At 37.7% G+C, this 25665-nt stretch overlaps 1 protein-coding gene across 2 annotated transcripts in view; it reads left to right on the top strand.

Moving 5' to 3' along the window:
- KIF19 (kinesin family member 19) overlaps positions 1–25665 on the top strand; it is a 1202512-nt gene that overhangs the window by 952796 nt on the left and 224051 nt on the right. For both annotated transcript variants that reach the window (XM_044085136.1, XM_044085135.1), the window contains exon 10: positions 15650–15806. In XM_044085136.1, the coding sequence (XP_043941071.1) occupies positions 15650–15806 (157 nt within the window). The remainder of the gene's footprint in view (positions 1–15649; positions 15807–25665) is intronic.

Here is a 25665-nt window from a genome sequence, read left to right as displayed (position 1 = left end):
TCCCTTTAAAACCAATCCTAAGAAATAGGCGTGTCTCAGCTAAACCAAAGTAAAGTACTCAATACAGGGAACATGATTTAGCTCACAAAAGGATGTGTGTAGATGGAAGTAACTGAATGGCTAGTAGTTTTTTTATATTTTGAAACTAAGAAACTGAAATTTCATTGAACTGAAGAAGGCTAACAGCAGAAAGTGCTTTTCTTGTGTGTTTTACTAAATAAGCTCACCAGAGTGAACTTTTTAGTTTGGGATTTATTTTAAAGCTTTTAAAGAAAACTATTATTCAGAACTTATTATTGTGAACTGAGAGCACGTTAGCATAGCTGATGAGAGCCCTGTGGAAGTAAGCATTGTTTTAAACTGTGAAATAAAATTTTTTGTGGTTTTAACGAGACTTAGACTAATGAAAAAGGGCTTCAGTTTACAGTTTGAAAGCATTTGCTAACTTGGCATCAATCCTGAAGTTTTTAAGGGAGCTACTAACCAAGACTATAACTTAAGAATGAAAGTAAGTTAGCATAGCTGATGAGAACTCTGTGAAGTAAGTGCTGCCTTAATTGCTAAATAGACTTGCTGTTTCACTATATTTCTGAAAGATCTTGGAATTTATAATTTGTTTCAAGAAATACGTACATACGCCCAACATGCTGTTATTTGTGGAGATCATTACAATACAGCGTTTCAGCTTGGTGGTGCATAAATTCTTTTCTCATTACTACAATGGGTGGTCTGTTATCATGTATGATAAAATATGCATGAATAAGCTTAGGACACTGATGAAAAAAATCTTTCTTAGAATAGGAAAGGAAGGAAAACGGAAACAAAAGACTACTCTGACTAATTCTTTTTCTACTTAGTTGCCTTGCCTTGCCTTGCAGTACTTTGCTGATTTTCTCTGGTCTCATAATTGGTATTTTTTTCATTTTTTTCGTGACTTCTTATTGTTCTATCTTCCTTCCACTGCTTTTACCCCGTTAACCCATTCTACATGTCACATGTCTAGTCTTTCTAAACAACATTTTCTGATTCAGGATGATTCTCTTTCTTACAGTTTTGCTGCTGAATTTCCATACAGGTTGTTTTAATTATTGCTAGCCACCCTTTCACATTATTGCTTCCACAATTGGTTGACCCTCCTCTGGTTTTTAATCTCCCCTCTCAACAGAATTATTGCCATGATTCCTGCTTCTCATTTCTCTCTCCCACTGTCTGCTCCTGTTCATAAATAAAAAAGCTGCAGAACATGTTATGACATGGCCAGTGTGTGGGTATAACCTCCTAAGTTCTCCACAGATGGATACTACTTAAAGCTTCATGAATGGAATTCTAGGCATTCCCCCAGTGACATTCTTGTATCAAGACTATACCTACTCTCTTCTGTCAAGCTATGGGTAAATTTAGAGTATAGGCTTATGGGTAAATTTAGAGTATAGGCTTTTGAGTAACGATTCTTACCAGGCAGTGCTCTGGTGTACTGTATCATGTCCGCATTATATCAGGAACAAATGGGGTCCAGATGGAGAGATGATAGGGATCCGGATGGAGAGATGATTTAGGTCTGGATGGAGAGATGATAAAATCAGCAAAAGGAGAGAAGTATTGTTGGATTTGAATTAATACTCAAGCCTTGGTGAGTAACTTCATGAGGTGGACTCTGTTTTTCATAAAATCTCACCAAGATGACACTGATATACAGACTGTGTTTTATATAGCATATGTCATGGACAAAAGGACCCTCATCCTCCCTGTACACCTCTTTCTTGCTTAAACCTGTCCCCACTGCTTATATTAGATCACGTTTCAGAAGACTCAAAACATACTCCCCTTTAGCCGATAACTTACTGCCTCTTTTCTTAAGCTAGCAGCAAAAAACATTTTATATTCCATCTCCATACTAATCAACAGATCCATCCAAGAAAACACAGTTCCTGATATCTGGAGAAATTCTATGTTATTTCCCTTCATAAAGGAGGAAACTCCACCAATCCCTCTAACTTCAGACAGTTTGCTATTCTAGCTCCCCTATCAAAATTCTTGAAAAATGCATTCATAAACAGCTTCTCACTTATCTACTACAAGAAAATCTCCTCACCTAAACCCAACATGGTTTCTGCCCTAACCACAGTATATCCACCCACTAACATCTTTTACACAAACTGTCTCTAGATCTAGAGACAACAATGGGTTAGTGTCTATTCTTTGACCTCTTAAAGACCTTTGATACTGTTTCCCACAACTTACTTCTGTCCAAACTCACTGGTCTTTATTTCACCAATTCTTCTCTTTCCTGGTTCTCTAGATATATCTCTAACAGATTTCAGTCTGAAAGATGGCTCTCTGCAACCTTCCCTTTCCTACAAGTCCAAACAGGGGTTCCCTAAGGCTCCATCATTGGAGCCCTACTATTTAACATTTTCACGAACAACCTTTCTCTGTCTCCTGTCCTAACTCCTCTTTAATACAATATGCCAATAACTTTACAATTATTTCCACCTCTGACAATCTACCCCACCTACTCACCATAACCCAAGTATCACTTCACTCAGTGGAAAAAGGGCTAACACCCAACCAACCCCTATTCAACCCAAATAAATCTAAACTCCTCCTCTTCCACCCTAAATCTCTCCAAAATCTCAACTCTACCTTCATTATCTCATCCCTAAACAAAACAACTGTCAAGGCTGAACCCCACACTAAATGTCTAGGGGTCATTATTGACGACCAACTAAAACTCAATCTTCACATCCAAAACTGTATTAAAAAGCTCATCAGAAACCTGGCCTTCTCTATGGAAACAAAACGTTCCTCACAAATGAATCCAAATCCACAGAGAGTACAAGCCTATCTACTACCCACACTACTGTATGCTGCCCCAATCCTTACTAACCTTGAAGCAAATCTATTGTCAAAACTTGAGTTCACTTATAATAAAATTGCTCAGTTTGTCACTAACCTACCCTACCACTCACACCACTATTTATCTCTAAAAAACCTACGGTGGCTAGAATTGTGCCATCAACTGCTACTCTGTCAACTACATTTGACTTACTCCATCTTAAACCAACACCACTACTGTCCTGTTCTCTCAACTCTCATCTCTCCCTAATACATAACCATACATTCCACAGCTCAGAACAACACCTGCAAATCTACAAACCCAATAAAACCATTGGAAAATGTCTTTGTAATCAATCTGTTGCCACTGCCTGGAATAAACTGCCCCCATATTTAAGATCAATCTTCAACACAAACTGTTTCAAAAAAACATTAAAAGACATTCTGTTAAAAACTAGGACTTGCTACTGCACTGACTCTACTTAATGTACCTCTCCCCTCTGTTTTAACTAACATTTTCCCTCCTATTAATATATTACCACTTGCCTTACATGTGTAAGAAATTGTACTGTGATTATGTATATGATTAAACTGTATTGTGATTATTGTTATACTGTATTACATTTCTATTTCTGTGACTATGTAAAGTAGAAAACCATATGATTACTGTTGTACTGAATGCTACTACCATTATACTTACTGTGTTGTTAATTTTATACTATGCATTTGGAGCTTTTCTCCTTGAGTCTCTGCTGAAAAAGGGCATCTGCCCAGTTGGACTAACCCGGTCAACAAATGTCAAATAAATAAATAATAAATAAAGAAGTAGGTTAAAAAATAAAGAAGATAGCTAGGTTCACAAGTTTCAGGATAAAAAAGTGCCCAATCCTGGTAGGTGCACTGGTACCAGGACTGGAAAAAATGACAGTGTAGAATCCTAAAAACATGGAAATATTCCTACAATGGGACTAGGCCAGATGCATGGGGAGGATGCCCCCCGTGTTGTAGAAGGAAGTAGCAGTCCACAAAAATCACAAAAACTGATAGGCCAAAAAAAAACAAACTGGTGATAGAGTGAACTATTGAGAATAAGAAAGAAATTATGTATTGTTTCTATTATGCAAGAAGTCCAGAATTTCCATATAAAAGATATATGAAAAGATTAAAATTAGAGAAAAGACAAATACTTCCACAAGACAAACTGTCAAAAGTTTCAAATACAAATTTGTGTTCATTAATACAACAGATCCATGAAAAGCACTATATAGACCAAGAAGCCTTGACTGAGGAAGTGTAAAAATTTAAAGAACAAAGTTTAGAGACGTTTGAAGGGTATCAAAAGAAATATGGACATAGGAAAGAAAGAAAGAAAGAGGGATCTGATTTGTTGCAATAAAGCCAAACTAATCAATATAAAAAAGGCAGCCACAAAGATATTTGAAGAAAAATACAGGCCAAGGCATCCAGATATGGAGCATTTCCTAATAAAACAAATAAGATCACAGAGAGGGCTGTAGAACAGAAGATTATTCAAGTAGAGGTTAAAAAAATGGAAGCTGAAGTTATGGAATATTTGCAAAGTGAAGGATTCAGTGCAGAAAGTCTAACACATTTCATATCATAGCATGATGGTACAGTTAGTCCCCAAAGTAAAGAGAAACAAGAGGAGCAGAAGAGTCATCTGAAGAAGAAACATGGACAGGGAATGAAAAAGAGATTTAATATGGTGCAATATTTATGCAAAGGAGAAAGCAAAACTAATCAATGCAAAAAGAGCAGCACCAAATATATTTGAAGAGAAATACAAGCAAATACATCCAGATATGGAAAATTTTACAATACAAAAAAATAAGAAAACAAAGAGGAAAAGTAGAAAAGAGGATTAGTAATGGAGAAGTTAAAGAAACAGAAACTGAGGTTATGGATTACTTGCAAAGTGAAGGCTTTAGTATAGAAAAATTTAACTCAGATAACAACACAACAGGATAGTGCAATGGACACCCAAATTAAGGAGAAACCAGTGGAGCAGGAAGCATCTAATCAGTTAACATATGAAGATACTTTGGAGCCTCCCATAGGAAACCAGTAAAAAGGTTTAGTTGGAGCTGTACAGCAAGACAAAGAACAGGAAACCGTGGCAACTCTGACACAGTCATTGTCATGGAGTGATAGGCCAGTGAGTTCCCATATGAAAGAGCAACAGGTGACATAGGGTGGAAGTGAAAAGAACATGACACAGGAAGATGCTCTGGAACTTTTGATAGAATGCCCACAGGAAATGGCGAACAAAGAATGTGCCCTCAGTTTAGAAGAAAATGATCTAAGAGAAGAGTTGTTGATTTAATAGAGATGGAGAGACATATTAAGGTCAATGAAAGAAACAGACTGCAAAAGGTCAATAAAACCCAAAATGTTAGATGTTTGCTAAAATAAATGAACACAGTAATTAGGACTGCCCATAGAGATTCATGTGATATAACAAAAGTAAATAAGATAAATTACTGTGCAGCCAAATTAATAACAGATAAAGTCCTACCACAAGAACACAGGGTAGTAAGATAGAGGACAGGGAGAAATTGAATGCCATCATGGAAGTGTCGACTAGAGAAAATTATAAAGGAATTAAGACAAGAAGTGTCACTGTTAGAGGTCTATAGAAGAGGGAACAGATCAACAAAATACTCAGAAAGATAGATGTGAAAAAACAATGTTCAGAATTATAATGGATCAGGATTTATCATACACTATCGGAAATAATAAAGTAAAAATATCAGCACAGGCAGAAAAAAAGTAGAACATACACAGATAAATGTAAAGGAAAAGTACAAAATAAGCAATTTACTGATGACCCAAAAAATGTTTTGTAGAGAATTGGGAAAACAAGATAAAAGGAACTGAAAGACCACCAAAAAATAAAGAAATACATACAGTTTTTTAAAAATATTTATGAATATCCTGTGAAGCATAACAACGATGCTAAATGGATAGAAGAAGTAAAAGAACGAAAGAAAAAGAAGTTAAAATGTACAGGATATGAAATGGGATAACGGCCAGAGATATTGAAAGAAAGTTAAGAAAAGCCTCTAATTGGAAAACCACAGGCCCAGATGCAGTATCTAACTCCTGGTTAAAGTAGTAATATCTACATGAAGATGTAGCCATGAGTAAGAACTATTTATATGTGCACCTCGAACAGACACCAGCCTGGCTAACAACAGGAAAGACAATGCACCTACTTAAGAGTGAACCTGCAAGCTACCCTAAAAACTATAGACTAATAACCTGCCTTCCAACAAAAGTATAAACTATACACTGGAATTCAGTCATTTAGAAGAAAACTCAATTATGGCAATAGAACAAAAGGGTAATAAAAGAAAGTGATATGGAACAAAAGATCACTTGTTGTTAAATAAAGTCATAGTGGAGAACTGTAAGTATGACATGGATAGACTACAAAACAGCATTTCACAGTATCCCACACTCATGGATAAAAGAGTGCTTAAAAATGTATAAGATGCACCCTACACTGATAAACTACATCACAGTGACCATGAAACAGTGGCAAACCACTTTGCAATTAAGCCATGATAAAGGACAAATTATTATTCCAGGTATAAAAATTCAAAGGGGGATATTCTGGGGTGATTCTGTATCACCACTGCTCTTTTGCCTTGCCCTTAATCCATTAAACTGTCTGCTTAACAGATTAGGTCATGGCTATAATTTGGCACTCAGAAAGTAACAAAGTGTAAAGACTTCTCTTCTCTTTGTAGATGATTTAAAACTGTATAGCTCATCAGATGAGGAACTGAAGGCACAACTGCAAGTAGTCAAAACTTTTTCAGATGAAATAAAAATGTCATTTGGTAGTGATGAATCTGCAAAAGCAACATTTAAAGCAGGAAGCTGCAGCACAAAGGAAGCATCAGTTTGGGATATGAATGTGATATAAACGAACTTAAGCGAAAGGGAGTGTATATAAATATTTGGGAACTGATGAAGGATCAACAATAAAAAATACACAAATGCAAATAAAACTTAGTAAAGAGTATTTTATAAGACTTAAATTAATCCTGGAAACACTGTTGACATCTAGGAATAAAGTTCAAGACATAAAACAATTTGCTCTTCCTGTCCTAGCTTACAGTTTTGGAGTGACTGACTGGCCCCAAAAGGTATTTGATAGATTAGACAGGAAAATGCTCACCAAATGATATATAAAATCAGTGCATACCAAGATTATATATATTCCCTGTTTTGAAGTAAGTATAGGCCTCCTTGAAATTAATAACATGTATAGATCTGCAAACGTGGGACTGCATACATATCTGCTGACGTCACAAGACCCAAGCATAGTGAAAGTTTTGAAACATGAGGAGAATAAGTCTAAGATGACTTCCCTGCTTAGTTTAGCAGAAGCATATTGGCATCAAGGGAAATGGAAGTCAAACCAGAAGTAGATAAAAATCAAATAGCAACTGAATGTGCATAAAAAATAAAAGAAAGTATATAAGGTGAACGATCTGATGAGAATACGAGAAATGTGGAAAATGCATAAATATAGTTGCAAGTACAGAAAGCTCCAGAACAACCTCACGTTGAGCAGGATTGAATGCTGGAATGGTTAAGGAGAGGTGAATTTAAACCAAAAGATGAAAGGTTAACTTTTCATCTTTTGGTTTGAATTTGCCTTTCCCTAATCATTCCTGCATTCAATCCTGATCAATATGCTCAGGTTGTTGGTGGACCAAGATAGTGGACTATGTACATGTTGGTTTACAAAGTCCATCGAACATGTGAAAGAAACAGACAAATGTAGGTTTTGTAAAACCGAATTGGAAACAGTCGCACACCTTGTTGCTGGTTGTGATATACTAATGGCAGAAGGACTGTATACTGAAAGGCATAAAAATGTGGCAAGACAGTTGCATTGGGGATTGTGCAAACATTACAATAGTGAAGTAGCTGAAAAACACTGGAAACATGAGCCACAAAGCATCATAGAAAATGATGGTCTACATCACATGGTATCACACATTATAAATAGTGCAAAAGACAGATAAGAGTAAATCAGATATAGAGGTCCATGAAAAGAAGACAAAGGTAACATTGATCATTGAAATCGCTACACGCAGTGACTACAGTGTCTTGCATACAGAGAAACACAAAGTCAAAAACTATCAGGATTTGCAGGCAGAAAGGAGAACAATATGGAAGAAAGATACCTAGACAATTTCAGTAGTAGTAGGAGTAATGGGTCTTATAAAAAAGAATCTACAATCGTATTTAGATATGTTCCTGATACATGTAACTCTGTACGAATTGCAGAAGCAGTCAATGATGGGCACATTGCAGGTGCTGCAAAGAACACTTCTGCCTAACATCAAAGATTGAAACAATACTAATTTCATCAACTTTAATCATACTTTGACTTCGGAATGGGGTTCATTCTTGTTGTGGTATTAGGAAACCCAAAAGACTTGGAGAAATTAAAAAGGGAACAAGTGGACATTATGTGTAGTCAATAAGGCGATCTGCAAGTTGTATAGACAATGTTCCTTCTAGATCTATGGCTGGGGAAACTATTTATTTAGGGGACCCCTAGGTAAAAATACAGGATGTGAGAATTGGATGGTTGGAGTGGATTACAGAGTAGGTGCTCAAGCTGTAGAACTTCCTGAGAAAGTTTTAAATGAGTGGGGTTTATACTTCAATTCCTTCATCCAACTGAAAATTGAGTTTGACATCCCAGTGAGACAGGTTTGAAATCATTTACAAATTTGTCATGCTTTTTTCACTCTCCATACAGGAAAGCTCTTTGCAAGTCCATAGGGTAGTTAGAAGATAGTTTGATGGCCATGGGAGACACAGAAAAACAGGAGTAAACTGCAGATACTTATACCTACTTTTTATTAAGTACTGCAGGCTGAGGACCAAAATTACACATTAAGTCATGTGGAAGCTTTTTCTCAGGATGTTTTACTCAAGCAGCAGTACTACAGTTGCTTTCTACTATGTATAATATTATGAGATAGTAATATAATAACAATTTATTTGTAAGAACATTAACAAAGGCCATTTTATTTTAGTTTTGAAAGTTTTTTTTTGTTTTATTCCCACACCTAAGACTAATAATGTGGTTAGGGTCTATATTAGATCACCGAATGATTAGGTAAACGAACGGTGATTAATCGACCCCATATAAGCGAAAACTTACAAAACCGAACTATCAGAACAGCAATTTTTTTTCAAGGGAAAAAAATCGCTGTTCCAACAAAAAAAAAGAAAGCACATTAAAACAGGAGATTAAATGGGGGGCTTCACCCCCCACACACCCCCCAAATTGGAGGGCTGTGCCCCCCCTACTTAAATATACCAACTCCGAGACCGCACGACAGTGCTGAAAATGGCAAAGTACCGCAGCAGCCAAGCGAATTCTTTCCCAGGGAAATAATTTTCTTACATGCTGCTTTGATATTTTGCAGTTTCGGTTTTGTCAGTTCGACCAAGACACATTCGAAAACAGGCGTCTTTGGTCTGCTGATAGGAAACCTGTGGATATACTAGTTGAATTTGAATTGTTTATACTAAAATTAAACTTAGCTCTATTTTCCAGTAATTCTTCCATAAATGTAGCTTATAACACCAGTCTGTTGAAAGGGAAAAGAGTCAGTCCCCCTTTATATCTAACACTGATATTTTTGACAAAGATTGTGAAACAGATTTTAGGAAATATTTAAACAACAAAACTATGCCCCGCTATTTTAATTTGACAAAGGAAGAAAAACTGTGCATAAATTAACTAGTAAGTAGTAAAGTGGTCAGAGTTATGAAACCAGGTACGTTAGAGGTTATGGACCTTGTGGACTATAATGACTTTATTTACTAGATGGATAAGTTACTGGATGACTATGCACAATATGGTAGAGTTTCCAGAAATTATATTAATATTGCATATAACAAGACTGATTATTTTCAGGATGATTCATTATTGCAGAAAGTGATTAACAATGACCTATACAATTTTTTAAGAGATAAATCACCAACCATACCCGTAATATGTGGTATGCCAAACATACATCCATAAAGAATTATTGATCCCTCTAGTAGATCAAGTAATTTATCATCAGGTTCAAAAGGTGAACCATTAGCTAAATGTATCAAAGTTAAACTGAAACATATATTTAAAGATAATAGATCATATGTTAATTGATTCATGGCATTTCCTATCTGAATTAGTAAATGTTAGTTGTGATAAATGTTATTGGTGACTGCTGATGTGAGCAACTTGTTTTCTGTAATACCTTTGGATATCAGTATGGAGTGGTTTACAGACACGGTTCTGAGTTCATTCAATATTAGCAACACTGACTTGAAGTTGGTAAAAGATTTTACGAGATGTGTTCTGGACAATAATTTGTTTTATTTTGAGGGTGAATATTACCATCAGACATATGGCATTGCCATGGGTATAATATACAAATTTAGTTTTGGTATATTGGGAAAAGAATGTCCTATTCAATTACGCATTTTGTGAGTATATAAAAAAAAAAAGTATAGATATTTGAATAATTTGTTTTTCTTCTTCTCCTTCTTCTTCTTCTTCTTATTATTATTATTATTATGGACTAGTGATACACAACAATTGAAAAAAATGTGATTATTTAAGTTACACTACTTCCTTTGTGAAATGTTCATATTCAGTACTTCCTTTGTGAAATGTTCATATTCAGTATCCAGTCAACAAATTGACTATTTAGATGTCATCGTTTATAAGGATAGTAACCAAGGTACTTTTTGTTCAAGGATATATAGAAAGCCCACATTTTCCAATTCTTATATTCACTACACAAATAACCATATTGATTGGCAAAAGGCCAACATTGTCTAGCAGCAGTTGATTAGAGTATCCAGACTGGTGAGTGAGGTGCTTATCAATATGCTCCTCAATAAAGGGTATCCCACAGATATGTTAAGATGTCTGACAAATGAGATTATAACAAGAAGAGGTGAGGATTTTACACCCATAATGAAAGGTGGTATTTATAAGTGCCTATTCGGTAAAGTTAGTAGAATATATTTTATTGTACCATGGTATTAGCAAATATGGATGAGACACCTGAATGTGGTTCATGATATCATAAATACGGATCCCCTTCAGAAGATCAAAAGCTCAAAAGAATGAAAATCAAAATATCAAAAATGGAATTTGCCCTTTCTCCAGTGTTGGTATATATAATTACCAGGGAGTATGCGGGGCACACCATATGAGGGGTGCAAGGGGGCTTACCCCCCTGCCTTAAAATATTTTCAATATTTTGAGTTTTAGATATTTTGATTTTTCAGTCTTTTGAACTTTCGATCTTCTGCATAGACCCAATAAATACACATCAAAATAATATTCTATAGTATGATGATAGAGCTAGCACATTGGGGTTAAATCCAAGTTTCTTCTACAGGACAAGTCTTAACATGAGAAATCTATTTGAAAAATGTAAATCTAGCCATGGTTCTGTGAGTAACCAAGAGAAGTGATGGCCAAGTATAGTAGTTATAGATGCTGCCTGAACATAAACAAGAGTCCTTATGTTATTGTGGTTGATTATGACAGGATTATACCAGGCCGTGAATTCTGCAATTGCAAATGTGAAAGGGTGGTTTAATTAGCTAGTTGCTTATCTTGCCAGCCATCTTATATTGTGAAAACAAAGTGATAGTTGTTACCAGATTTTATGACCACTTAAGTGACATTAAGAAAAAGAACAGTGACAATGCCCTGTACAAGCCTTCATTAGTCTGCAAGAAATTTGATAAGTTTCTGTTCTTTTGTGTTAGAAAAAGACATGAAGTTTAACAGAGACAATGACTAGGAGAACAGTCATGAATATAGGGAATTTAGATGGCAGCTCGTGCTTAATGTAACAGTGACTCCAGGAATTAACAACTCTATATCCTTAAAGAGCATTCTGAAACTTAGGGAAACTAAATTATAGATAGTAATTCTTTGCTTATTAAATGGTCAATATTTATTCTATACATACATCCATACTTATATGTATATATATATATATATATAAGTGTGTGTGTGTGTGTATGTGTCTGCGTGTGTGTGTGTGTGTGTGTGTGTGTGTGTGTGTGTGTGTGTGTGTGTGTGTGTGCACCATCGAAATACAGTTTTCAAAACGGCTAATCATTAATTATGAGCACAGCAAACTGCATCACTGAGCATCGAACGGCACATTTAATGCAACAGCCACATTTCCATAACAGCGAATGTCTAACCATTCCAGTTCAGCGACATGACCATTTGACTGAATGTACTTCAAGGTATTGAGTGTAAACCTATATATATATATATATATGTGTGTGTGTGTGTGTGTGTGTGTGTGTGTGTGTGTGTGTGTGTGTGTGTGTGTATATATATATATATATATATATATATATATATATATATATATTTATACACATACATATATATTCATATATATTGTTCTTATAGGCAATAAAGTTTAATAATAATAAAAATAACAATAATAATTTATTCAGTTTTAGTGTATAAGTATTACAAAATACATGCTTGATTTTTATTCATGGATTTATATATTATAGTTGAACATTATTTTTCAGTACAAATGTATTCTTGTCTTAATATATAACTGCATTTTTAGACATACTGTTTTGTGGACTTACTTGTTTATTCCAGTTGATATGAGAACATCATGTTATTAGACTGCTGCAAAGTATCACATGACCAGAATTTGTGATATACGTGAGTGTGTTACTATGATTCCACCTGGTTCTGAAGAAGGCTGCCAATATTTTGACAAAAGCCCTTTACCGAGTGATATATGTTTTAATGTTTTCAGCTTATTAAACTGCTTTGTATTTTTTCTTATGCCTGGAGTTGCTTTCGTTATTCCTATAATTCACCCATTACAGCACCCTTTGGATTATTAGTATTGGCCGAGGTGCCATCTCAAGTACGCTGAATTTTTTGAGTTACTTGTTTACTGCTTCTATTATGTACACTATCTCCATATGCAAGGCTACTGAGTCACCAACTTAGACTGATATATAGGGGGTGTTGTATGGGTTAAAGTGTACAGTAAGGGGCTCTCTATAAGTGACACCTGCCCTAACTGTGTAGGGCATGACAAATGTCACATATTTTCAGCTTCTGAGTGTGCAAAAGACATCTTGAAAAAGGTGCTCACAGAACAATAAGGAAGGAAGCCCCAGGGAAGGCTGTCTTAGTGTGGAGGGATCTACCAAGATTGAATAAGCTTCAGCTGTCAGTGATAACCCATTTATATCAAGCCTCCAATTGGCACTTTCCCAGGAAAAACACATTTGCTGACTGGAAGGACTTCCTCAGGAGGTACTACTATCTGTTAGTGGTAGAGGACAGTGTCCCTGAAGAGAACAAAGGTAAACTGTACCTTACACAATGAAACATTGGGGTTGTAGGCAGAATCAACAAAGCTTCTGTGATAGTAAAATAATACAGGTAAGAAGAATTCGGAAGCACCTTAGGGCCTTGAATATGCATATTAGTGCTAGCTATTCAGTCCCTACAGTAAGATAGTTTAATGCATTAGGTTTAAATGAGGTAGAAAGTACTGTGACCAGTATGGACACTTCTTTCAAAACTTGTTTTACAGCATATAGAATATTTTAATATTTAAAGTGAGTTAGAATATAATTTTAAATCTAAACTTAAGTTTAACATAAAGGTTAATTTAATTTAATGTAAGCCAATGAAGCTTAAGTTCAACAATGTCTTTATCTAATAGATCTCACCTTAGTACAGCTGGCCAAAAAGTGTTATTGTTGTTTAAGTACAGAACCAAATATAATTCTTGGCTGTATGCATGGAAGAGCGAGGTTTAATGGATTTTTCCAGACTAGTAATAGTATTTCACTTTGTTTAGGTGTTTGATTGTTCTCGTTATAGTTATGGAATATTATTCCATGCTCATGTAGGTGCTCAGTTAAAAAAACTCTGTCCTGTCAACATGCATGAGCTGGTGCTATCTGCTTACCCCTGTTCCTTAATTTCTGGCTCCTGTGGCAGCTGGCCACAAATAGAGTCTGGATCAGCTTGGACATAATCAGGGCTCCATACGGTGCCATGGATCTTACAGTATAATTATGCTCATAATTTTGTCAGGAAATGATTAATAACAGTGAATCATTTAGTTTTCTGTAATAGGTTACTTTGTGATTTCTTAAAGATAGTTATATCAATTTAGAGGGTGCAATGGGTGAAGCCCAGTGTGTTTATGTGGGGGAGAGGTGGTTGCCAACAGTGTTAAAAAAAAGAAAGTTGTTGATCTGAACCTGCTGAATTAGATAAGCCTATTGGATCATGGCTCACTTGAAAGAAAAATAAGTTAAATGAACCATCAGCTCAGTGGGACTGATTCATGTTCACACCAAAATATTGGATGAGACAGAGCAGAAGGGAATGATCAGCAAAAATCTGATTCTTACTCCTGTTGGGAGGATGCAAGGAGAATTCCACAGTTTCAGAATCTGTGATGTACACCACAGGAGCTGTTTTTAGAAAGCTGGATTCTAAGTACATGTGGTGTGACAGAGTCACTGCAAGATATTGGAAAATGTTAGGGTATGAAGAGTGCCATGAGAAAGGTCATTAATGGACTGCCCTGGAGGCAGTTACAAACTTCTGACTGGTTCTGAAGGTCATGAGTTTGGACTTACTGGTGTTGAGAAGTAACCTATTATTGAAGAACCAAGAGGAGATCATTTTGATTTAATATTCCATTAAACCACATTGTCAATGCGTAGGACATGTATGAAGTTTTGGGAAGTCAGCAGGTAGTTTCCAAAAAAAGAAGAATTAAGGGAGCCAGAAAAGAACCATGTGGGAAACCCTGGAACAACAAGGCAGATAAGAAGAAAGAAGCTACAATGTTCATAATGTACAATCTGTGGATAAGACAACTGGAAGGCCAATATGTAACACCAGGGCTTTTGCTGAGTTTTATGGTCAGAAGAGCCAACATAATGTAAAGCTTGTAGAGAGTGATAAACTGCTATTTGATTAAGTTAATCCCCAGCAATTGATTGTTTCAAGGAGTTCTGCTAGCTTATAAAATATTGTATAACCTCAGAGTTGGTATATTTAGTTAAGTGGTACAAGGGGCAAAATCCATTTGCATGGGGGTATGGTGGCCTCTGTCTCCCACTTTACCCATGCCAGTAATGTATTTTATTTTATAAAACCAGACTTTAAAAAAATAATCTGTCACTGTTGGTGGACTGAAGTAATTGTTCTGTAGGCCTATAAGCTCTGACTAGTGAAGTTGTCTATCTCCATAATAAGGAGAATGTCATCCATGAGGGTCCAAAGGGTCAATCATGATGCTTCTTCCTGAGCAGAAACCATATCAAGATCTGGATATGATCTAATTTTTTTTAATATACAAACAGGTTTGGGAGTGGATTTATTTTTCAAAGATTTCACCTAGGAAAGGAATATGGTGATAGGCCTTAAATCAGCAGTTGTCAAGGTATGGTAGTGTTTGCTAAAGGACTGATCGTGATACTTTCTCATAAATTACACAAGTGTATTATGTACAAAATGTATTCATAAAACAAACCAAGTTACTGACCAGTTCTGTTTAAATTAGTGCAATTATCATGTTTAAATCATAATGGTCTGAAGAAGTCAGTATGCTTTATAATATTTAGAAGAGGGTATATAAATCAGATCACTTTACACAACATTTGCTGTATTAAGAAAACACCAATGCATTTCATTTTACAAATTTTTCCCTCTTAACTCAAGGTAAAACGCAACATGCTAAATGTCTCCTACCATATCGCCCAGTACACTAATATCATTGCAGACTTGCGTAGTGAGATCCACCGCTTGCAGAAGAAAATCGATGAACAGGCTTTAAGACACTCCAAGAATGAAAAAGCTGATATACGCAATGTGCAAGGTAAAAGTTGCTGATTGTTCCTAGGCTATCTTATTCTCACTAAGTTGTGCTACATGATATAATTTAATGTGGAAATAAAGTTCTACCTTCCTTGTAGAACTTTACCAACTAGATGGTTGGAGGTTTTTGTAGTTACCACTTTCTCAATGTTTCAGTGTTGGTGGGCAGATAATAGTGTGTACAACATAGAGAGGGATGCCCATTGTATTTAAAATAGATTCTTTTTGGGGAAAGGATTTGATAAATGCTATTCACTTAGTCTGTTTAGTTATAGAAATGTGTCTTGATTGGAGCACCCAACAATTCATGAAAAAAAGACTTCTTACTCTCAGAAGTAAATCCAACCAACCAACCAACTTTTCAGTGGTATAGGAAAAGTTACAACTCATAGATGGATGTTTTGCGATGTCTGCATGATCAGCATTTTGGAATCAAGTATTCCTATTTTGTTTATTCTTGTTTACAACTAGTAGAATTAATTCTTCTGACCTAAACATGACCAGTCTATATGTCAGTTTACTTGACCTCTGTTTAACTGAAATAAAACAGTTCTTCAAAAAACTGCCACTGTCAAGAATAAATAAGTATAATAGAAAGGAGGAAGGATACTCTGAACTAATGGGAAGCCACTCGGGGTTATTAGCAGTAAGGAAGTGGTACCATCTCCCACACATTCTAGTTATAAATATGAGTTTCTTCTGTAATGTCTGTAATTCTTGCTGGTTACACATGCAGTACAGCAGTGATCAGAAGGGTACACTCAAGACTTTGGAGCAGAAACATTCTAGGTAAAAAACTTGGTTTGTTTTTTAAACAGATTGTTCATACTGTAGTAGATTTGCAGCAAGGTAGAAACTTCACTTCCTAATTTGTGGTGGAAGTTAGAGAAGCATCCATCCAGACACACAGGTATTTATAAGAAGGGTGTTTTCAAGTGGACCGCAGATGCTCCATGTTTGTTTGAATGCAATAAGCTGTTTTCAGATGCCAAAAAAGCAGTGCCTTATCATTTCCAGATTCATTTTAAATCCTAAATGTTTCTAAGACAGGCATAGCTGGATTGTTTTTGATAAAAAAAATGACAAGGACTGCAGTAAGTTACTACACAATTAATTTAACACTGCATGGTTCAAGCATTTTTGTGGTGCACCAAATCCTTGGGAACATCAAGACCAAAGACCAAAGACATGTCATTGTGCAATTCAGAGATAGAAAGGGACCTCTTCCTCTCACACAATGCACAATGGTAGCATTGCCTATGGTACACTGTACCTTTCTGCTGGACTATCTGTTTCCTGGGGAACACTGGGTATGGGATGGACACAGCCTAACTGGTGGATGGGTCACTAGGAGAAATTGATGCAAAACCCACATACAGTGAATTGGGTGAGTCAAAACTTTTCAGACAACACACTCATCAGTCCCGCAGATAACAATGGGGAAAAAAACATTTATAAGTCCTTCACACAACCTTACTTATATTGGTTAACTCCACAGTCATACAACTATTGGGCAGGAAGAAAAATCTTGCAAGACTGCAAAAAAAAATCACAATACTGAGTACACATTGCAGGCATTAGTGTAAAAACTTTCCAGAAGTCATTAGATTATGAGTCTAGGAGACTAAATTCCAGAAGATACCTTTCACTGAAGGACAAATATCTCCAGTGGAAATATATCCAAATGTTGTTACTCTCACAGTACCCTGATGTCCTTCATGTTTCACTGTTGCAGTCCTGACTTGAGGGATTTCCTGCCATGAAAGCCCTTGGCCGGCCCAACTACCAGAGATAAAAATCTCCTTCCTCCATGGGCTGGTGGATGTCCTGAAAGATGTCAGTACGTGTGGGTATATAGTGAGCCAATGAGCACTTAGAAATTAAGTAAAGTGGCAATTATTACTCGATGCCACACATTCACCAGGTTTGAATGATGCCTGTTCCCTTGTTGCTGTATTAACACTTAAGAGACTGGAATTGTAATCACCCAAAAATGTGGTTTGCCTCTTTAAGAATTCTAAGCTTTAAAATTGTATTGAATTAGTAATATGATCTTATTGGTTTTAACCTTTTTGGAGGTGTGGTTTACCTTTAGATATTTAGTATGATGCCTGTATTTTTAGACTATTTGTTCTGATGAAGTTCCAAATGTCAGGAACAAAACCTCTCAACTAATTTTATATTATGTACATTTGAATTAAAAATTTGGTTGAACACAGCTGGATTCTCTTTATTGTTACCTATTGTCCAATTGGCTTAACTGCACATAATTCATCTGTGTTTATATATAGATAGCCAACATCATGATATCAGTCTTTTCTTGCCATTGAGCCTAAAGCAGTGTTTCAGTGTGTCAGTTGGTCCGCACCAGAAAGAAGTCATCTGAAAGCTAAGTGCCCTATTGCAGAACTCTGTTTTTTATGGTTTAACTCATGTCAGATAAGGTTAACAATTGTCTCATTTGTGGTAAGCAGATTCCATACTGAGACTTCCATTCACTTTGTGTTATCTGTTTAGGACCAGATTGTGATGTACCTAACTGCTGTTTCTGTGCCCATTTCAACACTAGGACTATTAAGTGGAGGGCCGAGATCTTAACTAGGCATCGTAGTTTCACATCTAGTTCTCAGCATCCCTTGATGTCAGCTGGTCTTTTCAAGATTGAGCTCCTTAAGTGCAAAAGAGATAAAGAAAAGAGACTCAAGCTTAGGGCCTTGGGTGACAATCTTTCTCCATCAGCCAGTCCTCCAAGACTCATGATCGCTGAAGAAGACAAGGCACTTTCACAGCCCCCTTCCATGGCTGAGGTGGTGGTGCAGGCCTCTGTCAAGACCAATTCAGACTGTGACATAGCATTGGGTCCCGTATCTTCTGCACAAGCCTTAGCATTTGGTTCACTGGTTGCATCCAGGACCTCTCAGCAGGCCTCGGCTTCTGATGAGCCCACTTTAATCAGTGATACTCCAGTATGGCATCAGCCTACACTGGTTACTCATTCTTCAAGAGAGACTGGCTTCAAAGTTGTGGACATTCCTATGTCCAAGGCCAAATCTACTCCAAAGAAGGGAACTTTCTCAGGACCTATACTTAGGCCTACTGGCTCCCAATCACAGGGATATCAAAAGGATTTGGTGAGATTAGCTGAAGATTCAATTTCACTGGTCAGATTGAAACAATCCCCCCTTGAGTCGTCTCCAGGGAAAAGAAAAAATTATCCCACCCCTGAAGTATTTTCTGACATCCTTGAATCTGATGAGGATTCTGACCAGTAGGAGTCTGTTTTTGATGAAGTACCCTCCCTGATCTCATTTGATGACTCGGATTCTGAAAACCTTGCTTCTGCTTCTCCCCCTGAGGACATTACTTTTGGAGAAACTCTTCATGCCATGAGGGGACATTTCCAGTGGGAAGCACAGAATTACCTGTAGTCCAAAAAGAGGATTAGGGAATTCCTTGACCTTCCAGAGCACAAGCCTCTTAACATTTCTCCTATTTTAGAGGTTGTACAGGATGTTTTCTTGAATTTCTATTTAAATCCTGATTCTCTTCCTCCAGACTCTCAAAGACCAGACAGGTTTTATAGGGTGATGGACTTTAATAAACAACTTTTTAAGAACCCTTCTGCTAATCCAGAGATTGTTCATCCAGGACCAAAAGGGGCTAGAGGCAGTTCCTCTAAAAACCCTTTGCCAATTGATAAAGAGAGCAAGACTCATGATAGATTTGGCAAAAACGTTTACACTTCTGCCACATAAGCTATGGAGACCCTTAACTGCCAAGTCCAGATGATTAAGTACCAGAAGTCCATTTTGGATCAGCTGAAGCAAAAGATTACTACCCTTGAGGACAAGAATCTTTCCAAGGAATTATTAAACCTTTGTCACTCTAGCTGTTAAGTAGCTAGGCATTCCTTATACTGTGGCTATGATGCTATGGATGCTTCCAGCTGGGCTGCGGCCACTAGCTCTGTTATTGGAAGGCATGCATGGCTAAGGGAATGATCTCTCCCTGAGCATGTCAAGTCAAACCTTTTGGATGTCCCTCTTGTCAAGGACTTCCTCTTTGGGCCTAAAGCTGAGGCTGTACTTAAGAAGCTAAATCTATGCAAACTCTGAAAGACTTCTTTCAAGTTCAGCCACCTATTTTTAGTAGGAACTATCCCTCTAAACATTAGTCCTTTCCCTTAAAATCCAAAAGCAGACAGAGGAAACTCCAGAGGGAAAGGGCACAAAGGAGCAGCAATTACAAAGACCCAGGCAGTGGACTTCAGACACTCCCAGGCAAGGGAGTTCTAGGCCACTGGCCCCTGGCAGAGAGCAACAATGATTCATCCATCATTCTCTGTTTGAAGCCCCCCCCCCCACACACATACACACACACACACAAGACTAGGAGGAAGTTATCCCTGTTCAAGGAGAATTGGTCTCTCATTACTTTGGGCAGGTAGGTTCTAAGCATTATTTCAAATGGCTACAAACTCACTTTCAAGGAGCCATTAAAATACTCAGCCTATCCAGACATTCCACCAAACCAATGAACAGAGGCCTTTTCTCAAATTCAGAATTTGTGCTCCCAGGGTTAAGTGGAGCCAGTTCTAGAACACCAAAAGGGAGAGTGTTTTTACTCCAGGCTGTTTCTAGTTCCTAGAAAGGAAGGTTGTTGGCTTCCCATTTTAGACCTGTCTACCTTCAATCAGTCTGTGCTGGTTCCAAAATTCAGAATGTTAACTCTTCAAAAACTTTTACCCATGGTAGCTCCTCTGGCCTTCATGATCACCCTGGATCTAAAAGATGCCTACTGTCTCATTCCTATAGATTAATCACACAAAAGCTTTCTACGCTTCAAAGCAGGTACCAGTCACTTTCAGTTTTCTGCACTGCCCTTTAGCTTGCCTACCAATCCTAGGGTATTTCAAAGTGCTTAGCCCCTATAATTGCCTTTTGCTGGACAAGAGGGGTCCAAATCTACCCCTTCTTCAATGATTGTCTAAACCACAAGTCTGACAAAACTCCACAAGGATCTCGTGTTTACTCAGAACCTCCCTGGGTGTTACCATAAATCAAACAAATACAACAGAAATCCATCCACCAGGATTGTTTTCCTAGGGGTTGTTCTGATTCATCCCTTTAAAAGGCCTTCTTACTGCCAGATAAGTGTCCTTCCTGACTCACGTCTTCCAAAAGATCACACAGAGACAATGTCTCTCAGCCAAGGAATTCCTCAGAGCACTGGGCTACATGGCATCTTGCATCCTCAGGATTCCTCAGGCCAAGTTGCACATGAGGAATCTCCAGTGGTACCTCAAAAATGTATGGTACCAGCACACATAACCCCTTTCAACCAAGATACGGCTGATCCCTTGTCTAAAGGAGTAATTTGCATGGAGGGGCACAGGCTTGTACTCAGAACCAGGGCCTTCATTTCAGGTTCACTTTCCAGGAGTAAACATTCACCACGGATGCTTCAGAAACAGCCTGAAGGGCTCATTTAAAGCACTTCTAATTTCAAGGGAAGTGGGAAATTCAGTTCAGAGACAAACACATAAAATGGAAAGAGCTGCTGGCAGTGCAAAAAGACCTGGTATCATTCAGAGAAAAATGGAACTTATGGGTCCTGTTAGTCAAAACAGACACCACCACAGTAATGTGGTACATAAGCAGGGGGCACCCATTCCTACCTCTTATGTCATCTAGCAATGCATGTTTGGGAGACCACTCACTCTCTGGGGTTGCATCTCTTGGCACAATACCTTCCAGGTACGCAAAATACACTAGCAAATTACCTCAGCAGAAACCTGATTGATCCCTATGAATGGAAACTGCATCAGGGAACACTTCTCAGCATAGTCAGGAAGTGGGAGAGTTCCCAGGTAGATCTCTTCACCACCAAGGGAAATGCTCAACTGAAAAGATTCTGCTCCAGGAGCAAACTACTCTCAGCCTGGAAGACAGATGCTTTCTCTTTCCTTTAGATGTACCTCTTCATTTATGGATTCCTTCCCTTACTTCTACTTCCTCAGGTGCTTCTAAAAATAAGGGAATAGGGGCCAAGGGCAATACTGATAGCCCCAGACTGGACCAGACAGCATTGGTATCATCTGCTACTCAACCTTGTCACATCCCTTCTTTGGGCAAGTAATCAAGGAGCCTTTATCCTTACCACTGGCACTGGTAACGGACATTCACTTGGAACAAAAATAGATGCACACAATATTTTCAGATGCAGCTCTCTGCACCAAGCACAATTTCCCTTAAGAACACACAGGGAGCACACTCAGTCCTGGGGATGGATTTCCCTCTCTCTGTCCAGGCCTTCAAATAAGACTCCTCACTGACACAACTATGGAGTTGAGTCCTCAGCCGAGAGTTCCAAGCCAAGTCCTCCACCACCCTCTCTGTGAAACCAGTGTTCTGTGTCCCTGTTCCAAGTAGTTGAAAAAAACACACTCTTTGAGATTTGATTTTCACACACACACACACACACACACACACACACACACACACACACACACACACACACACACACACAAACACCTGGGAAAGGCTGGCACAGATTTACCAGCTATGTCCCCCTCTGCCCAGACTATAAGGTAAATTCTGTTGCCAGAAAACTACAAAGCAAGCTGCTCTGAGGCTTTTACAAGAGTACCCAATTATACTGAGTAAAATTAATACTAATACAAATGGTGGTGTTTGGGCAATGCAGCAAGGCTTTCAGAAGCATCCACAGTGTCATCAAATAAATATAAGTACTCTCAAAGGTTAAACTATTCTCAAACAGACCAGCCACAATGAAAAGTTTAAATATATTTAATAATAAATAATAAAAAAACATGAAAATACTAAATATCTATTTACAATAAACACCAGACTTTCAGTGACAAGAAATATTAAAATAACACAGATAGAGTCACACAAATTCAGAAAAACATTACTTAACTAATCTCACTATATTTTTCCGACTGATCTAAAGAATTAGTATTCCCTGGTTACATACCAAAGCAAGGCAAGATTAAGTGGGTGAGTGGTCTTCCTTCTTGGTCAGGTTTCAAAAACAGACTGCTCTGAGACTTCTGTCTCATCTAGTATTAAAACATAATTTCAGTGCTGGATTACAAAATGACATCACATACATCTGGTCATCTGACTGTGGTTCCCACACTACCCCTTTTGCTAGAAACTGAACCAGAATTTAGCACATATGTGTTACCATACACACAGATAGATATTGCTGAGATGTGTTATAGCATCTGGAAGCTATAAAACCATTTTAAAACTTCCACCCTTCCAGGGTAGCAATTAGTTCACCCCTAAGGACAATACAGTAAAATACCTAGTCCTAGTTTTCACAGACATTTCATCAGTGGCTGCAGTCAGAACTGTAAGATACAATTGTTATGGTCAAAACTAGGTAATTTGCTTTCAGACTTTTTTCAAAGTTAGTTGAACTGAAATTAATCTCTTCTCTTCCAGTATCCTTTTTTACAATATATTCACTTCAACAGATACAATACAGTCTGACATACAGGTTTATTTATTTTCTGTCCAGCAGGACCCACTGTTGGTACATTTTTAACACAAACAACTTTACAAATACATTTTCAACACAATCACCTGTACAATCACTTTGATATACAAATGAAATGTAATTCACTACTGATAACATATATTAAACATCCACTGCCCTACTTCTCCTGGCATAGCTGGCAATTCCTCACATCATCACAAACCTAAGCAATGAGAATCCATGCCACTTACCTCAGAGGGTGGACATTCTGACTCAGGACAAAGGAAGGATTGTGCACCCCATCCTGCAAACAGTCAAACTCCCAGTCTGGATGACCACAGAACCCAAGACCAAGCCTGCCCTAAGCAAGCATGTTCAAGACATCCTTGAAGAGGCCAGAAAGCCTAGTAAAGGGAAATCCTACTCAGATAAATGGAAAGGATTTTCCATCTAATGCCAACAACAGGGCCACAGTCTTAGGCCTTTGCTTTAGTACCCATCTTGGGGCTCCTACCTTCAAGGGGGCAAGAAAAATTAATATCATGATGTTGTCTGGCTCCCTATATACCCAAGCATACTGATGTCAGTCAGGAATTCTGCCAGCCCATGGAGGAGGGAGATTTTTTCTCTGGTAGTCAGGCAGGCCAAGGGCTTTCATTTCAGGAAATCTCACAAGTTAGGACTGCAACAATGAGTGCACTCGAACATCTGTATTTATAGTAAGTGTGTACAAGTGTACTTTACTGACAATGTTTGCTCTCTTTAATACACCCATTAATGCATATCTGTAGCTGTGTCATGTGGCACATCTAACAACTCAAAATTACTGAGCCAAAATAGAGGTCTTCTGCTGGAAAACTGTAGCAAGCTACTTGCCGCAAATGTAACGTGGTTTGATGCGGTTAAATCTCCACACATGGAGCTCTTCAGGTGTGACTACAAATGTAGTATCAACACTCTTTTGTGAAGACACAATATCATTGCAGTTTTATAAAGTAAATGCAGCATTGCACTTCTGTACCATTACCTGTCAATCACATCCCCTGACCACTGATAGATTTTGCCTGGAGCAGCCACCCCCTTCAGCCTTTCATAGTTATGTGTCTGCTTCATTGTAATAGGTAGCAAAGAGCTCTACTAATTGCCATACAATTGAGACTGTATATTCCCAGGTCAGCCACTAAAAGTGGCCTCTGTACCATACACTGCTTTACCAGCACCCACCAAAACATATTTGCTAGTTATGGAAGATAAAGAGACAACATATGGTAGTTACAATACCATAGAATAATACTTGTAATTGAATGAATGACTTTGTGGTTACCCTCAACAGCCTTTCCACATCCAAGACTCCACTATGTCCACCACCATCATCACCATCACCCCCTTTTTTCCCATTGTTTTCTGCATGGAGGCAGGGTATTGTGTCACTTGTTGCCATATTTCCCAATTCAGTGTCACTCTCCTACCTTCTGTGATACTCATGCTTGACTGTCACAGGTCTTCTCTCACACAATCCAGCCACCTCTTTGCTGGATGCCCTTCTTTCCTCTTACCTTCTTCCTGTCTGTCTCAAGTCTTCTTCATCAGATTGTTATCTGCTTTCATGCACACATGGTCAAACCACCGTAATGTGTTCTCTTTGACCGTTTCTGCAATTAGAGCTCCTTTGGCTTCAGCTCTGATGTCCTTGTTTCTTTATCTGCCCCACAGTGTACATCCTATCACCCATCTCAGGCACTTCATCTCAATCACCTCTAGCTTCCTCAACTGCTCGGCCTTTATTTCTCAGGTTTCTGTACTGTACAGTAATACTGTTCTCACAACTACTTTATATGCCTTACTTTTCAGCTTCATTGGAATTCTTCTGTTATATACTACCTCTGACACTCTGTGCCACTTGGTCATAGCCCCTTTCATTCTAGCTTTGACATCTTCAGTCAGACATCCCTTCTTCTCAATCACCCCTCCCAGATGGCTGAAGTTTTTAACCTGTTCCACTGTTTTCCCTTCTATCTCGATTTTCAGTTTTTCTCATTTACCCATTTGCTGCCATTGCAACTGTCTTATTTGTTCTCAATTTCATCCCATGTGCCTTCAGTTTGCATTCCATTCCCCTACGTTTTGCTTCTTCTTCACAGAATGAGCAATGACATGAGGCCAGTATTTTTTGGCAGGTTCATTAACTTGGGGTTTATTGCATAGAGTATTAATAGTAATAATACTAATAATACTAATACTACTACTAATAATAATTCCACAATGCCAACCAAACTTGCAGGTAAAGTAACATGTAATTGGAATCCTTTAGTTGCACTACTGCACTTTTTTTCTACTTTACTAATCCAATTCTG

Source organism: Protopterus annectens, chromosome 10.part0 (genome assembly GCF_019279795.1).
Source record: "Protopterus annectens isolate FY-2018-M chromosome 10.part0, PAN1.0, whole genome shotgun sequence".
Taxonomy (NCBI): domain Eukaryota; kingdom Metazoa; phylum Chordata; order Ceratodontiformes; family Protopteridae; genus Protopterus; species Protopterus annectens.
Note: the sequence above shows the minus strand (reverse complement) of the source record. Positions and strands in the feature narration are given on the sequence as shown.